The sequence below is a fragment of the Rhinoderma darwinii genome, chromosome 10 (assembly GCF_050947455.1).
Source record: "Rhinoderma darwinii isolate aRhiDar2 chromosome 10, aRhiDar2.hap1, whole genome shotgun sequence".
Classification (NCBI taxonomy): Eukaryota; Metazoa; Chordata; class Amphibia; order Anura; family Rhinodermatidae; genus Rhinoderma; species Rhinoderma darwinii.
Window position 1 is genome coordinate 3827617 of NC_134696.1, and position 13678 is coordinate 3841294.

A 13678-nucleotide genomic window follows, 5' to 3' on the forward strand; every position below is an offset into this window, starting at 1 on the left:
GCAGGAGAACAAATCTCTCTCCTAACTTCAGGCTGATCGCTCTTACCCACATGATACATTGTAACATACTGCAGTTGTGTGAGAAGTATTAGGTCTGTATAGGTTTTCAGCCACTACATGTAAACCAGATTGTTCCTATTCACTGCCAGCAAGCAAAGATCTTGAAAATTGTAAAGAATTGAAACAAATTGCATTAGAAAATGGCAGAATTTTGGATTATACAAGGATTATTTAGATAAGGGCTCATGCACATGGTCTGTATTACAGATGGCGCCTCCAGGAGAATACCTCTGCAATACGCTATGGATCACGCAAACGCAATTATAACATATTTCTCCAAAATATATAAAAACATCTGATTACTGAGAGGAATAAACAGTACAATAACTCACTAATTCACTGTCCGGAGAGTCGTACGGAGACTCCCACTTCATGACGATAAAAGTTTTATCCACGTGCACGGCGTGAAGATGGCGAGGCGGTAAACGGTTGTCAGGAATCATTTTGACCACGGCATAATCTGATGGAGGACCTTGGAAAGGGGACGTGACCCGCACCTGAGAAGAGAGATTCCCATTATTTAGATCACATGACACAAAGTGATAACATGTATCAGATGCAAAGCAAGCAGTTTTAGAATTCCTCACCAAAAACAAGTACTGCTCGTCCCTGTTCACACTGATGGTCACGTCGTGAAGAGTAGTCGTGACGTTCAGTGGATTCCTGTGCAGCTCTGAGAATGACGTGGCGTAAAACACTCCGTAGGTCTGGACATAGGAGATCAGAAGGAATGTCAGATTATTAGTAGTGACCGTCAGCTCGTAATATTATAATGATGTCAGGGGGGGGAAGGTCGAATCATATTATGGCCCTCTAAGTCATAAAAATAAAATGTTGAATAAAACTCCAAATTCTTTGCATTTCTTATCTTGTTAGATCATGATTTACGGTCTAAAATGTATTTTACTCCACTCACATCCAAAGCTGCACTTGCTACTCTTCCTTTAAGCTCTCACATGTTTCTGCTGCCCCCTGCTGGTTTAGGGTCTGTGAATATTACACTTTGCTGCGGTGCACTCTCATATACAATGCTTTAACCAGGCACTGGGCAGTAGTCTTATTTAAAAATAACTGCAGATCTGGATGTGAATGGAGGATTATATATGATCAAGATAAAAAAATAAATCCATAAAAATATTTAAATAATCCTTACCACGTTCTTGATACCCAACCAGCTGCACTCCACTGCTGTCTGATTAATCACTTTAGCTTTAAGACTTGGGGCCACTGGTCTCGTGCCCTTGGTGGAAAAATGCTCAAATGCCACAGAGCTCTCGCCATAAGACGACTTTGCCCAAGCAGAAATCTCATATTCCGTTTGTGCTGTCAGATTGGTCACTAAGACGAGAAATATAAGAACACAAAATGACACAGAGCCGTATACACGAACATAACCAGTGCAAACAGCATGCAAAATCATTTCTACTACAAATGGTCAAGAAAAAGCCACTGAGCAAAATCGTAAAACTGTGTACATACATTACTTATCCTGTACTGATCCTGTATTATACTCCAGAGCTGCACTCACTATTCTGCTGGAGGAGTCACTGTGTACATATATTACTTATCCTGTACTGATCCTGCGTTATATCCTGTATTATACTCCAGAGCTGCACTCACTATTCTGCTGGTGGAGTCACTGTGTACATACATTACATTACTTATCCTGTACTGATCCTGAGTTATATCCTGTATTATACTCCAGAGCTGCACTCACTATTCTGCTGGTGGAGTCAATGTGTACATACATTACATTACTTATCCTGTACTGACCCTGAGTTACAGCATGTATTATACTCCAGAGCTGCACTCACTATTCTGCTGGTGGAGTCACTGTGTACATACATTACATTACTTATCCTGTATTATACTCCAGAGCTGCACTCACTATTCTGCTGGTGGAGTCACTGTGTACATACATTACATTACTTATCCTGTACTGATCCTGAGTTATATCCTGTATTATACTCCAGAGCTGCACTCACTATTCTGCTGGTGGAGTCACTGTGTACATACATTATATTACTTATCCTGTACTGATCCTGAGTTATATCCTGTATTATATTCCAGAGCTGCACTCACTATTCTGCTGGTGGAGTCACTGTGTACATACATTACATTACTTATCCTGTATTATACTCCAGAGCTGCACTCGCTATTCTGCTGGTGGAGTTACTGTGTACATACATTACATTACTTATCCTGTACTGATCCTGAGTTATATCCTGTATTATACTCCAGAGCTGCACTCACTATTCTGCTGGTGGAGTCACTGTGTACATACATTACATTACTTATCCTGTACTGATCCTGAGTTACATCCTGTATTATACTTCAGAGCTGCACTCACTATTCTGCTGGTGGAGTTACTGTGTACATACATTACTTATCCTGTACTGATCCTGAGTAACATCCTGTATTATACTCCAGAGCTGCACTCACTATTCTGCTGGTGGAGTCACTGTGTACATACATTACATTACTTATCCTGTATTATACTCCAGAGCTGCACTCACTATTCTGCTGGTGGAGTCACTGTGTACATACATTATATTACTTATCCTGTACTGATCCTGAGTTACATCCTGTGTTATATTCCAGAGCTGCACTCACTAGTCTGCTGGTGGAGTCACTGTGTACATACATTACTTATCCTGTACTGATCCGGAGTTACATCCTGTATTATACTCCAGAGCTGCACTCACTATTCTGCTGGTGGAGTCACTGTGTACATACATTACATTACTTATCCTGTACTGATCCTGAGTTACATCCTGTATTATACTCCAGAGCTGCACTCACTATTCTGCTTGAGGAGTCACTGTTGGGTGGGGTAAACTTCACCTGTTTGTGATATGCTCCGTCCATCAAACTGTAATGTCCTTCTCTCCTGGACATGTGCATCAAACTCCCAGGATAAGGTCACTGTATAACCAGTTATCTGCAAAATAATCCAAACACGTCGTGCTGTAATTGGGAAGGACAAGTCACTCCACTAACGACATCAAAGCACAATTGTTGGATGATCATGAGATCACTTATATGTCTGTGGGGTTGGAAAAGCGAAGGCAGAAAGAGAAGGATAAAAACAAAATGTAAGCGGTGAGCAGAAAAGAAAGATAAGGAGAGCGCGGCGAGGGGAAGGAGAGCGCGGCGAGGGGAAGGAGAGCGCGGCGAGGGGAAGGAGAGCGCGGCGAGGGGAAGGAGAGCGCGGCGAGGGGAAGGAGAGCGCGGCGAGGGCAAGGAGAGCGCGGCGAGGGCAAGGAGAGCGCGGCGAGGGCAAGGAGAGCGCGGCGAGGGCAAGGAGAGCGCGGCGAGGGCAAGGAGAGCGCGGCGAGGGCAAGGAGAGCGCGGCGAGGGCAAGGAGAGCGCGGCGAGGGCAAGGAGAGCGCGGCGAGGGCAAGGAGAGCGCGGCGAGGGGAAGGAGAGCGCGGCGAGGGGAAGGAGAGCACGGCGAAGGGAAGGATGTAGATGAGGAGTCGGTGATTTCTTGGGACGTGCAGTTTATATATGACGGGTCACCGCTGCTCAGTGCAGAATCTTATTTTCCCCCTTTATGTTTCTTTTACAGTCCGTACGAGACCAGGATGTAACTCACCAGGAGATCAGCGTCAACCTTCAGAGTAAACTCCACTGAATCTTCTCTGATGTCCTGAATCTTGATGTTCGGAGGAGGCACAACTAACAGAGAAATAGCGAGAAATGCAAATAACGACACATGGGAGGCGCCGCGCATTCAGATCACGTCTATGCACCAGTAACCGCACAATGATCGACTTGTAGCAGAGATCACACATCCAGGTGGACGGATCACCAGCACAGACATGCAGCAGAGATCACACATCCAGGTGGACGGATCACCAGCACAGACATGCAGCAGAGCTCACACATCCAGGTGGACGGATCACCAGCACAGACATGCAGCAGAGATCACACATCCAGGTGGACGGATCACCAGCACAGACATGCAGCAGAGATCACACATCCAGGTGGCCGGATCACCAGCACAGACATGCAGCAGCGATCACACATCCAGGTGGACGGATCACCAGCACAGACATGCAGCAGAGATCACACATCCAGGTGGACGGATCACCAGCACAGACATGCAGCAGAGATCACACATCCAGGTGGACGGATCACCAGCACAGACATGCAGCAGAGATCACACATCCAGGTGGACGGATCACCAGCACAGACATGCAGCAGAGATCACACATCCAGGTGGCCGGATCACCAGCACAGACATGCAGCAGCGATCACACATCCAGGTGGCCGGATCACCAGCACAGACATGCAGCAGCGATCACACATCCAGGTGGACGGATCACCAGCACAGACATGCAGCAGAGATCACACATCCAGGTGGACGGATCACCAGCACAGACATGCAGCAGAGATCACACATCCAGGTGGACGGATCACCAGCACAGACATGCAGCAGAGATCACACATCCAGGTGGACGGATCACCAGCACAGACATGCAGCAGAGATCACACATCCAGGTGGACGGATCACCAGCACAGACATGCAGCAGAGATCACACATCCAGGTGGACGGATCACCAGCACAGACATGCAGCAGAGATCACACATCCAGGTGGACGGATCACCAGCACAGACATGCAGCAGAGATCACACATCCAGGTGGACGGATCACCAGCACAGACATGCAGCAGAGATCACACATCCAGGTGGACGGATCACCAGCACAGACATGCAGCAGAGATCACACATCCAGGTGGACGGATCACCAGCACAGACATGCAGCAGAGATCACACATCCAGGTGGACGGATCACCAGCACAGACATGCAGCAGAGATCACACATCCAGGTGGCCGGATCACCAGCACAGACATGCAGCAGCGATCACACATCCAGGTGGACGGATCACCAGCACAGACATGCAGCAGAGATCACACATCCAGGTGGACGGATCACCAGCACAGACATGCAGCAGAGATCACACATCCAGGTGGACGGATCACCAGCACAGACATGCAGCAGAGATCACACATCCAGGTGGACGGATCACCAGCACAGACATGCAGCAGAGATCACACATCCAGGTGGACGGATCACCAGCACAGACATGCAGCAGAGATCACACATCCAGGTGGCCGGATCACCAGCACAGACATGCAGCAGCGATCACACATCCAGGTGGCCGGATCACCAGCACAGACATGCAGCAGCGATCACACATCCAGGTGGACGGATCACCAGCACAGACATGCAGCAGAGATCACACATCCAGGTGGACGGATCACCAGCACAGACATGCAGCAGAGATCACACATCCAGGTGGACGGATCACCAGCACAGACATGCAGCAGAGATCACACATCCAGGTTGACGGATCACCAGCACAGACATGCAGCAGAGATCACACATCCAGGTGGACGGATCACCAGCACAGACATGCAGCAGAGATCACACATCCAGGTGGACGGATCACCAGCACAGATCACACATCCAGGTGGACGGATCACCAGCACAGACATGCAGCAGAGATCACACATCCAGGTGGACGGATCACCAGCACAGACATGCAGCAGAGATCACACATCCAGGTTGACGGATCACCAGCACAGACATGCAGCAGAGATCACACATCCAGGTGGCCGGATCACCAGCACAGACATGCAGCAGAGATCACACATCCAGGTGGACGGATCACCAGCACAGACATGCAGCAGAGATCACAGATCCAGGTGGACGGATCACCAGCACAGACATGCAGCAGAGATCACACATCCAGGTGGACGGATCACCAGCACAGACATGCAGCAGAGATCACACATCCAGGTGGACGGATCACCAGCACAGACATGCAGCAGAGATCACACATCCAGGTGGACGGATCACCAGCACATTGACGTCCCAGCGTTACCTTTTGCAGTGCTGATAGATTTGATGCTGCTCCATTCACCGACCCCCCGACTGGTAACAGCGGCCACCTGAAAACCACGCAAATTACAAGTATTACAGAAAATACATCAAATCAGAGGAACTTAAGGAGGTTTTCCGCTCCGATAAGATGGCGTCTGACTGCCGACCGATCCAGGAGAACTGGCGTCTTGTAAGTCCTAGCTAGGACAAGAGAAAGGGTCAGACACGCCTGCTCACTCTCCATTGATGTCTGGACCCATTCTCCAGATCGACGGACGTCCCAATAACCAGAGAAGCCAAATATGGGGAAACCCCTGTAATGTTCATGGTACTCACCCGCACTGAATACAACACGTTGGCTTCTGTATAGTGAATATTATAGCACAGGTCCTGTGTACTGAAAGACGACCAGCCCTTGGAAGTGTTGGTACTGAACTCCACCTAAATAAAAGGAGAGCACCACTATTATACTTCTATTTACAGAGCGCAGTATAATACCTCCACCAGTAGGTGGCAGAAAAGTATTAGATTCAATGATTAGTCCAGATCAGAGATCGGGTCGAATATAAGATTCTATGAGCGAATTAAAATGCATCAGATTCGGCCCCACTTACCACGTACTCCCGAATTAATCCGTTAGCGTTGGCCGGAGGGGACCAGCAACAGATGATGCTGGATGCAAGATCCTTGTTCAGGTCGAGCTGCCGAGGCTGTGGTTGACCAGGAACTATAAGGATATAATCATAACGATATTATCTCAATCTGCTGGAGAAATCCTACATTTGCACGGCATGAAAATTGCCGTAAATATGTATAGATTACAGCCGCTATACAGGCCCCTCCCATTATTGAGGCCCCTCCCATCAGTCTGTGGGCCTCAATTTCCGGATAATCGTTTCTTTCTCACTGGTATTGGTTTCTTGTAGTTTATAATCATTTTATCTTTGCGGACTACGGATTTTATACACAGCAGCCAATCCGAACAGAAGAGCTGCAGTGTAAAGCATGGGGGAGGACACTGCTCTTGCTTACTTTTGGCCACGTAACCTACATCAAAAAACCAAAGTGAGGCGATACTTACGTCCTTCGGGGGTTCGGAGGGTGATCATGTCGTTGCTGTTGTGCAGCTTGCGCAGACATTGCACTTGAACCTTCACCTGATACGTCGTGTCCGGTTTGAGAATCTTTAATACAGAAACGGTCTTGCTGCTGTGAGTCTCCAGTAACTTCCACGTGCTCTCCCCGATAACCCTAGAGACGGAGACACAAGACAGAACGATGTGCCAAGACGATCACTGGTCAGAGATGCAGGCCTGGAAAACGACGGCTAGGTGGCGCTCTAGGCTATGCACTCGTCTGCACAGTAAATGCTCAAACTTCTCCGTATTTGAGACCTGACAGGGGGACGCGTGCAATGCGGGAAATATAGCAATGAGGGAATGTATATGATGCAAAGCAAAGATTTCAACTGCAGCTCCCATTAATCCGGCATCTGATAATCTGACATAATCCTGGTCTCGGTCTTTACATGTTTCTTATGAACGTCTCATAATCCAGATACAATGTACATTACATGTGACCAGCGCTGGATACATTACCTGTAATACACATTATATATACAGGATGACGGCGACATCTTCTTGGGGCGCGCCCACGTCAGGGTTATGTTGCCGGAGAAGTCGGCGGACCACTGCAGGTTCTGAACCTTGTAGACCACGCTGTCATCTAGAACAGATTCAGGACACGTCAGGTGATATTTATAGTCTGCTAGTCCAGCACATGAACAGTATTAAAATGTGCCGGACTATTGGAAGTTTTAGCTGGGGCTGCACAGTGGCGTCGTTGTGAGATCCAGGTCAAATTCTGGTTTGATCTAAATGAAACTTAATCAATGCAGAATTACAAGTTATTTGAGTTTCTAATAGACTTTAAGTATCAATTTCCCAATAATTTAAAGATCTCCGATTGCTGTAAGTGAACGGGAACAATCTTGCTTGTATTTAGAGGCTGACTCATCACACAGCTGCAGTTGGTTTCATCCAAATACAGCAGCAAAGCTTACCCGCACTGATACATTGTAACGAGTTCATCATTAACATGTGTCTATGGTCGGCTCACGTGCTGTATGGACTAGGACTTAGAGAAGAGCTCCTACCGGTGCAGTTATTCTCATCACTGCCATCAGAACAGTCCAGAAAACCGTCACAGCGGTCAGACAGCGCTATACAGGCTTCACCGTCGTCACACAGGGAAGCGTTCACACACGAGGAAGGTCTGTGAGTAGCTGCAGAAAATAAGGGTGGATCAATGTGACCGAGAATAAACCAAGAAATAATACAGTTCAGATCAGGGACTGTGCACCTGCAGCCGCCCCTCCTCCACCTAATGTGAAGGTGAATACAAATTATTGCTCCCTGTTATCAGCCAATTCAGGAGAGAGGATGACTGTTGGACAGGTGAATACAATCTTTTGCTCTCTGTTATCAGCTATTTCCACCTGAATGTAGTGCTCTACAATGAGACGAGTGACAGGAAGTGCAGAAAACTCCCTGTCCCAACGTCACATATTTACAGCGCATAAATAGCAATTCTCTAATGTATGATATGTAGGTGTGTATGGTATATATGTATGTGTGTATGGTATATATGTATGTGTGTATGGTATATATGTAGGTGTGTATGGTATATATGTATGTGTGTATGGTATATATGTATGTGCATATGGTATGTATGTATGTGCGTATGGTATGTATGTGTGTGTGTATGGTATATATGTATGTGCGTATGGTATGTATGTATGTGTGTATGGTATGTATATATGTATGTGCGTATGGTATATATGTAGGTGCGTATGGTATATATGTATGTGTGTATGGTATATATGTAGGTGTGTATGGTATATATGTATGTGTGTATGGTATGTATGTGTGTATGGTATATATGTATGTGTGTATGGTATGTATGTATGTGTGTATGGTATGTATATATGTATGTGCGTATGGTATATATGTATGTGTGTATGGTATGTATGTATGTGTGTATGGTATGTATATATGTATGTGCGTATGGTATATATGTAGGTGCGTATGGTATATATGTATGTGTGTATGGTATATATGTAGGTGTGTATGGTATATATGTATGTGTGTATGGTATGTATGTGTGTATGGTATATATGTATGTGCGTATGGTATATATGTAGGTGCGTATGGTATATATGTATGTGCGTATGGTATATATGTAGGTGTGTATGGTATATATGTATGTGTGTATGGTATGTATGTATGTGCGTATGGTATATATGTAGGTGCGTATGGTATATATGTATGTGTGTATGGTATATATGTAGGTGTGTATGGTATATATGTATGTGTGTATGGTATATATGTATGTGCGTATGGTATATATGTATGTGCGTATGGTATATATGTAGGTGCGTATGGTATATATGTATGTGTGTATGGTATATATGTAGGTGTGTATGGTATATATGTATGTGTGTATGGTATGTATGTGTGTATGGTATATATGTATGTGTGTATGGTATATATGTGTGTATGGTATATATGTGTGTATGGTATATAAGTATGTGTGTATGGTATATATGTATGTGTGTATGGTATGTATGCGTGTATGGTATATATGTATGTGTGTATGGTATATATGTATGTGCGTATGGTATATATGTAGGTGTGTATGGTATATATGTAGGTGTGTATGGTATATATGTAGGTGTGTATGGTATGTATGTGCGTATGGTATATATGTATGTGTGTATGGTATGTATGTATGTATGTATGTGTGTATGGTATATATGTATGTATGTGTGTGTGTATGGTATATATGTATGTATGTGCGTATGGTATATATGTATGTGCGTATGGTATATATGTATGTGCGTATGGTATATATGTATGTGCGTATGGTATATATGTATGTATGTGTGTATGGTATGTATGTATGTATGTGTGTATGGTATGTATGTATGTGTGTATGGTATATATGTATGTATGTGTGTATGGTATGTATGTATGTGTGTATGGTATGGTATATATGTATGTGTGTATGGTATATATGTATGTGCGTATGGTATATATGTATGTGCGTATGGTATATATGTATGTGCGTATGGTATATATGTATGTGCGTATGGTATATATGTATGTGCGTATGGTATATATGTATGTATGTGTGTATGGTATGTATGTATGTATGTGTGTATGGTATATATGTATGTGTGTATGGTATGTATGTATGTATGTATGTATGTATGTGTGTATGGTATATATGTATGTGTGTATGGTATGTATGTATGTAGGTGCGTATGGTATATATGTAGGTGCGTATTGTATATATGTAGGTGCGTATGGTATATATGTAGGTGCGTATGGTATATATGTATGTGCGTATGGTATATATGTAGGTGCGTATGGTATATATGTAGGTGCGTATGGTATATATGTAGCTGCGTATGGTATATATGTAGGTGCGTATGGTATATATGTAGGTGCGTATGGTATATATGTAGGTGCGTATGGTATATATGTAGGTGTGTATGGTATATATGTATGTGTGTATGGTATATATGTATGTGTGTATGGTATATATGTAGGTGTGTATGGTATATATGTATGTGTGTATGGTGTATATGTGTAGGTGTGTATGGTATGTACGGTATATGTATATGATATGTATGGTATATATGTATATGTATGGATATTCCATAATAATGTGTGCGCTCCACTAGAACCTCTCGCCTGCTCTGTTGTGCTGAACATCAGGACATAAGACCCCCCCCCCCCATATGCAGCAGATCCAAGTCATGTGACAGAAAAACCCCAAACTTACGGCAGTGAAGCTCATCTGTGCCATCCTGGCAGTCGGTGATCCCGTCACACCGCTTCCACTTGGGTATACAGTATTTACCCTTCTGACATTCAAAATCGAAGCCGCTGCATCGCTCGTGTGATGTGGTGCTGGGCACGGTGGTGTTAACTGTGCGCACCAGGCAAGACAGATAAAAATGTACGTTTTAGTATTGGCCGGAGTGCGCACAGTGCAGACATGATAGCGGACATTTATTCTGATTCAGACCTTTCTTCCCCATCTCTGTTTTGGGGAAAATTTGCAACGTTCTGCTCATTCGCTAACAGTACTCCGTGCACTCGCTACAGACCCTCACAGCAAACCGTGCACTCGCTACAGACCCTCACAGCAAACCGTGCACTCGCTACAGACTCTCACAGCAAACCGTGCACTCGCAACAGATTCTCACAGCAAACCGTGCACTCGCTACAGACTCTCACGGCAAACCGTGCACTCGCTACAAACTCTCACGGCAAACCGTGCACTCGCTGCAGACTCTCACGGCAAACCGTGCACTCGCTGCAGACTCTCATGGCAAACCGTGCACTCGCTACAGACTCTCACGGCAAACCGTGCACTCGCTACAGACTCTCACGGCAAACCGTGCACTCGCTACAGACTCTCACGGCAAACCGTGCACTCGCTACAGACTCTCACGGCAAACCGTGCACTCGCTACAGACTCTCACGGCAAACCGTGCACTCGCTACAGACTCTCACGGCAAACCGTGCACTCGCTACAGACTCTCACGGCAAACCGTGCACTCGCTACAGACTCTCACGGCAAACCGTGCACTCGCTACAGACTCTCACGGCAAACCGTGCACTCGCTACAGACTCTCACGGCAAACCGTGCACTCGCTGCAGACTCTCACGGCAAACCGTGCACTCGCTGCAGACTCTCACAGCAAACCGTGCACTCGCTGCAGACTCTCACGGCAAACCGTGCACTCGCTGCAGACTCTCACGGCAAACCGTGCACTCGCTGCAGACTCTCACGGCAAACCGTGCACTCGCTCCAGACTCTCACGGCAAACCGTGCACTCGCTGGGGACTCTCACGGCAAACCGTGCACTCGCTCGAGACTCTCACGGCAAACCGTGCACTCGCTCGAGACTCTCACGGCAAACCGTGCACTCGCTCGAGACTCTCACGGCAAACCGTGCACTCGCTACAGACTCTCACGGCAAACCGTGCACTCGCTACAGACTCTCACGGCAAACCGTGCACTCGCTACAGACTCTCACGGCAAACCGTGCACTCGCTACAGACTCTCACAGCAAACCGTGCACTCGCTACAAACTCTCACAGCAAACCGTGCACTCGCTACAGACTCTCACAGCAAACCGTGCACTCGCTGGAGACTCACAGCAAACCGTGCACTCGCTGGAGGCTCTCACAGCAAACCGTGCACTCGCTACAGATTCTCACAGCAAACCGTGCACTCGATACAGACTCTCACAGCAAACCGTGCACTCGATACAGACTCTCACAGCAAACCGTGCACTCGCTGGGGACTCTCACAGCAAACCGTGCACTCGCTGCAGACTCTCACGGCAAACCGTGCACTCGCTCGAGACTCTCACGGCAAACCGTGCACTCGCTCGAGACTCTCACGGCAAACCGTGCACTCGCTCGAGACTCTCACGGCAAACCGTGCACTCACTGGAGACTCTCACAGCAAACCGTGCACTCGCTGGGGACTCTCACAGCAAACCGTGCACTCGCTGCGGACTCTCACGGCAAACCGTGCACTCGCTCGAGACTCTCACGGCAAACCGTGCACTCGCTCGAGACTCTCACGGCAAACCGTGCACTCGCTCGAGACTCTCACGGCAAACCGTGCACTCGCTCGAGACTCTCACGGCAAACCGTGCACTCACTGGAGACTCTCACAGGAAACCGTGCACTCGCTGGAGACTCTCACGGCAAACCGTGCACTCACTGGAGACTCTCACAGCAAACCGTGCACTCGCTACAGATTGTCACAGGAAACCGTGCACTCGCTGGAGACTCTCACAGCAATCAGCGCTCTTGCTATACCGTTACAGAGCGCACTCAATATGGACTCCCACAGCAATGTGACCACGTGCAACAGACTCTCACGGCAATCTGCCATCAACTCTCACAGTATTCTGTGTACCCGCCATGGACTCTCAGTGACCTGCACATGCATTGAAGACTCACAGCAACAAACACAGAGACTAAGGATTATCTGCGCGTGCTCGATGGACTCTCGTAATCGTCTGTGCGCGGGTCTTGGACACAGACTGTATTAGACTCTTGTCTATGTGAAACTGCAACTAATGCAAACAGTTCATTGAGAATACGATTATAGAACCTGGACGCCTTTGGCACAGCCTGACAGAAGAGGCTCCACTCCTGGGGTCGGCTCAAAAAACAGACAAAACTGCTCAAAAACTGCACCAAAACGTGTCCAGAAGAGTCTGTTTGCTTTGGAGGATGATTTCTCGTCAGGGATGAGCGGTTCTTGTGATGGATCTTTGGGAAAGTCTGATACACAGTAACGGGGTGAACGTGCACATTACATACATGTAGTAGGACAACCCTCCTCGTCTGAGCCGTAGATACAGTCCTTGTACCCGTCACAGACCCACGTGTTCATGATGCAGACTCCGTTGTCACATCGGAAGTGATTGGCCGGACACGTGGACGGTCGTGCGGTGGTCTGAGGAATGGTCTCTGTGCAGAATAGAGGCAGAGATATTTTTTTTTACTCGTTTTTTTTCCAGCATAGAAGTAAAGCTTTACAGTTCAGGGGAGGGAAAAAAAAACAAAAAACGTATCGGAATTGCAAGACGCATCTTAGGTGAAAACAAGAGGCAGAACTGCCGGACTC

The 13678-nt window shown here is 46.7% G+C and overlaps 1 protein-coding gene across 1 annotated transcript in view; it reads right to left on the minus strand.

Annotated features, from left to right (window-relative positions):
• Positions 1-13678, minus strand: part of SORL1 (sortilin related receptor 1) — a 78479-nt gene that overhangs the window by 12015 nt on the left and 52786 nt on the right. The window contains exons 31-43 of the mRNA XM_075839172.1: positions 13372-13521; positions 10802-10948; positions 8109-8237; positions 7552-7678; positions 7035-7204; positions 6568-6680; positions 6290-6394; positions 5955-6021; positions 3659-3741; positions 2905-3001; positions 1214-1398; positions 648-767; positions 393-557 (exon numbers count right to left, since the gene is read on the minus strand). Of these exons, the coding sequence (XP_075695287.1) occupies positions 393-557; positions 648-767; positions 1214-1398; positions 2905-3001; positions 3659-3741; positions 5955-6021; positions 6290-6394; positions 6568-6680; positions 7035-7204; positions 7552-7678; positions 8109-8237; positions 10802-10948; positions 13372-13521 (1658 nt within the window). The remainder of the gene's footprint in view (positions 1-392; positions 558-647; positions 768-1213; positions 1399-2904; positions 3002-3658; positions 3742-5954; positions 6022-6289; positions 6395-6567; positions 6681-7034; positions 7205-7551; positions 7679-8108; positions 8238-10801; positions 10949-13371; positions 13522-13678) is intronic.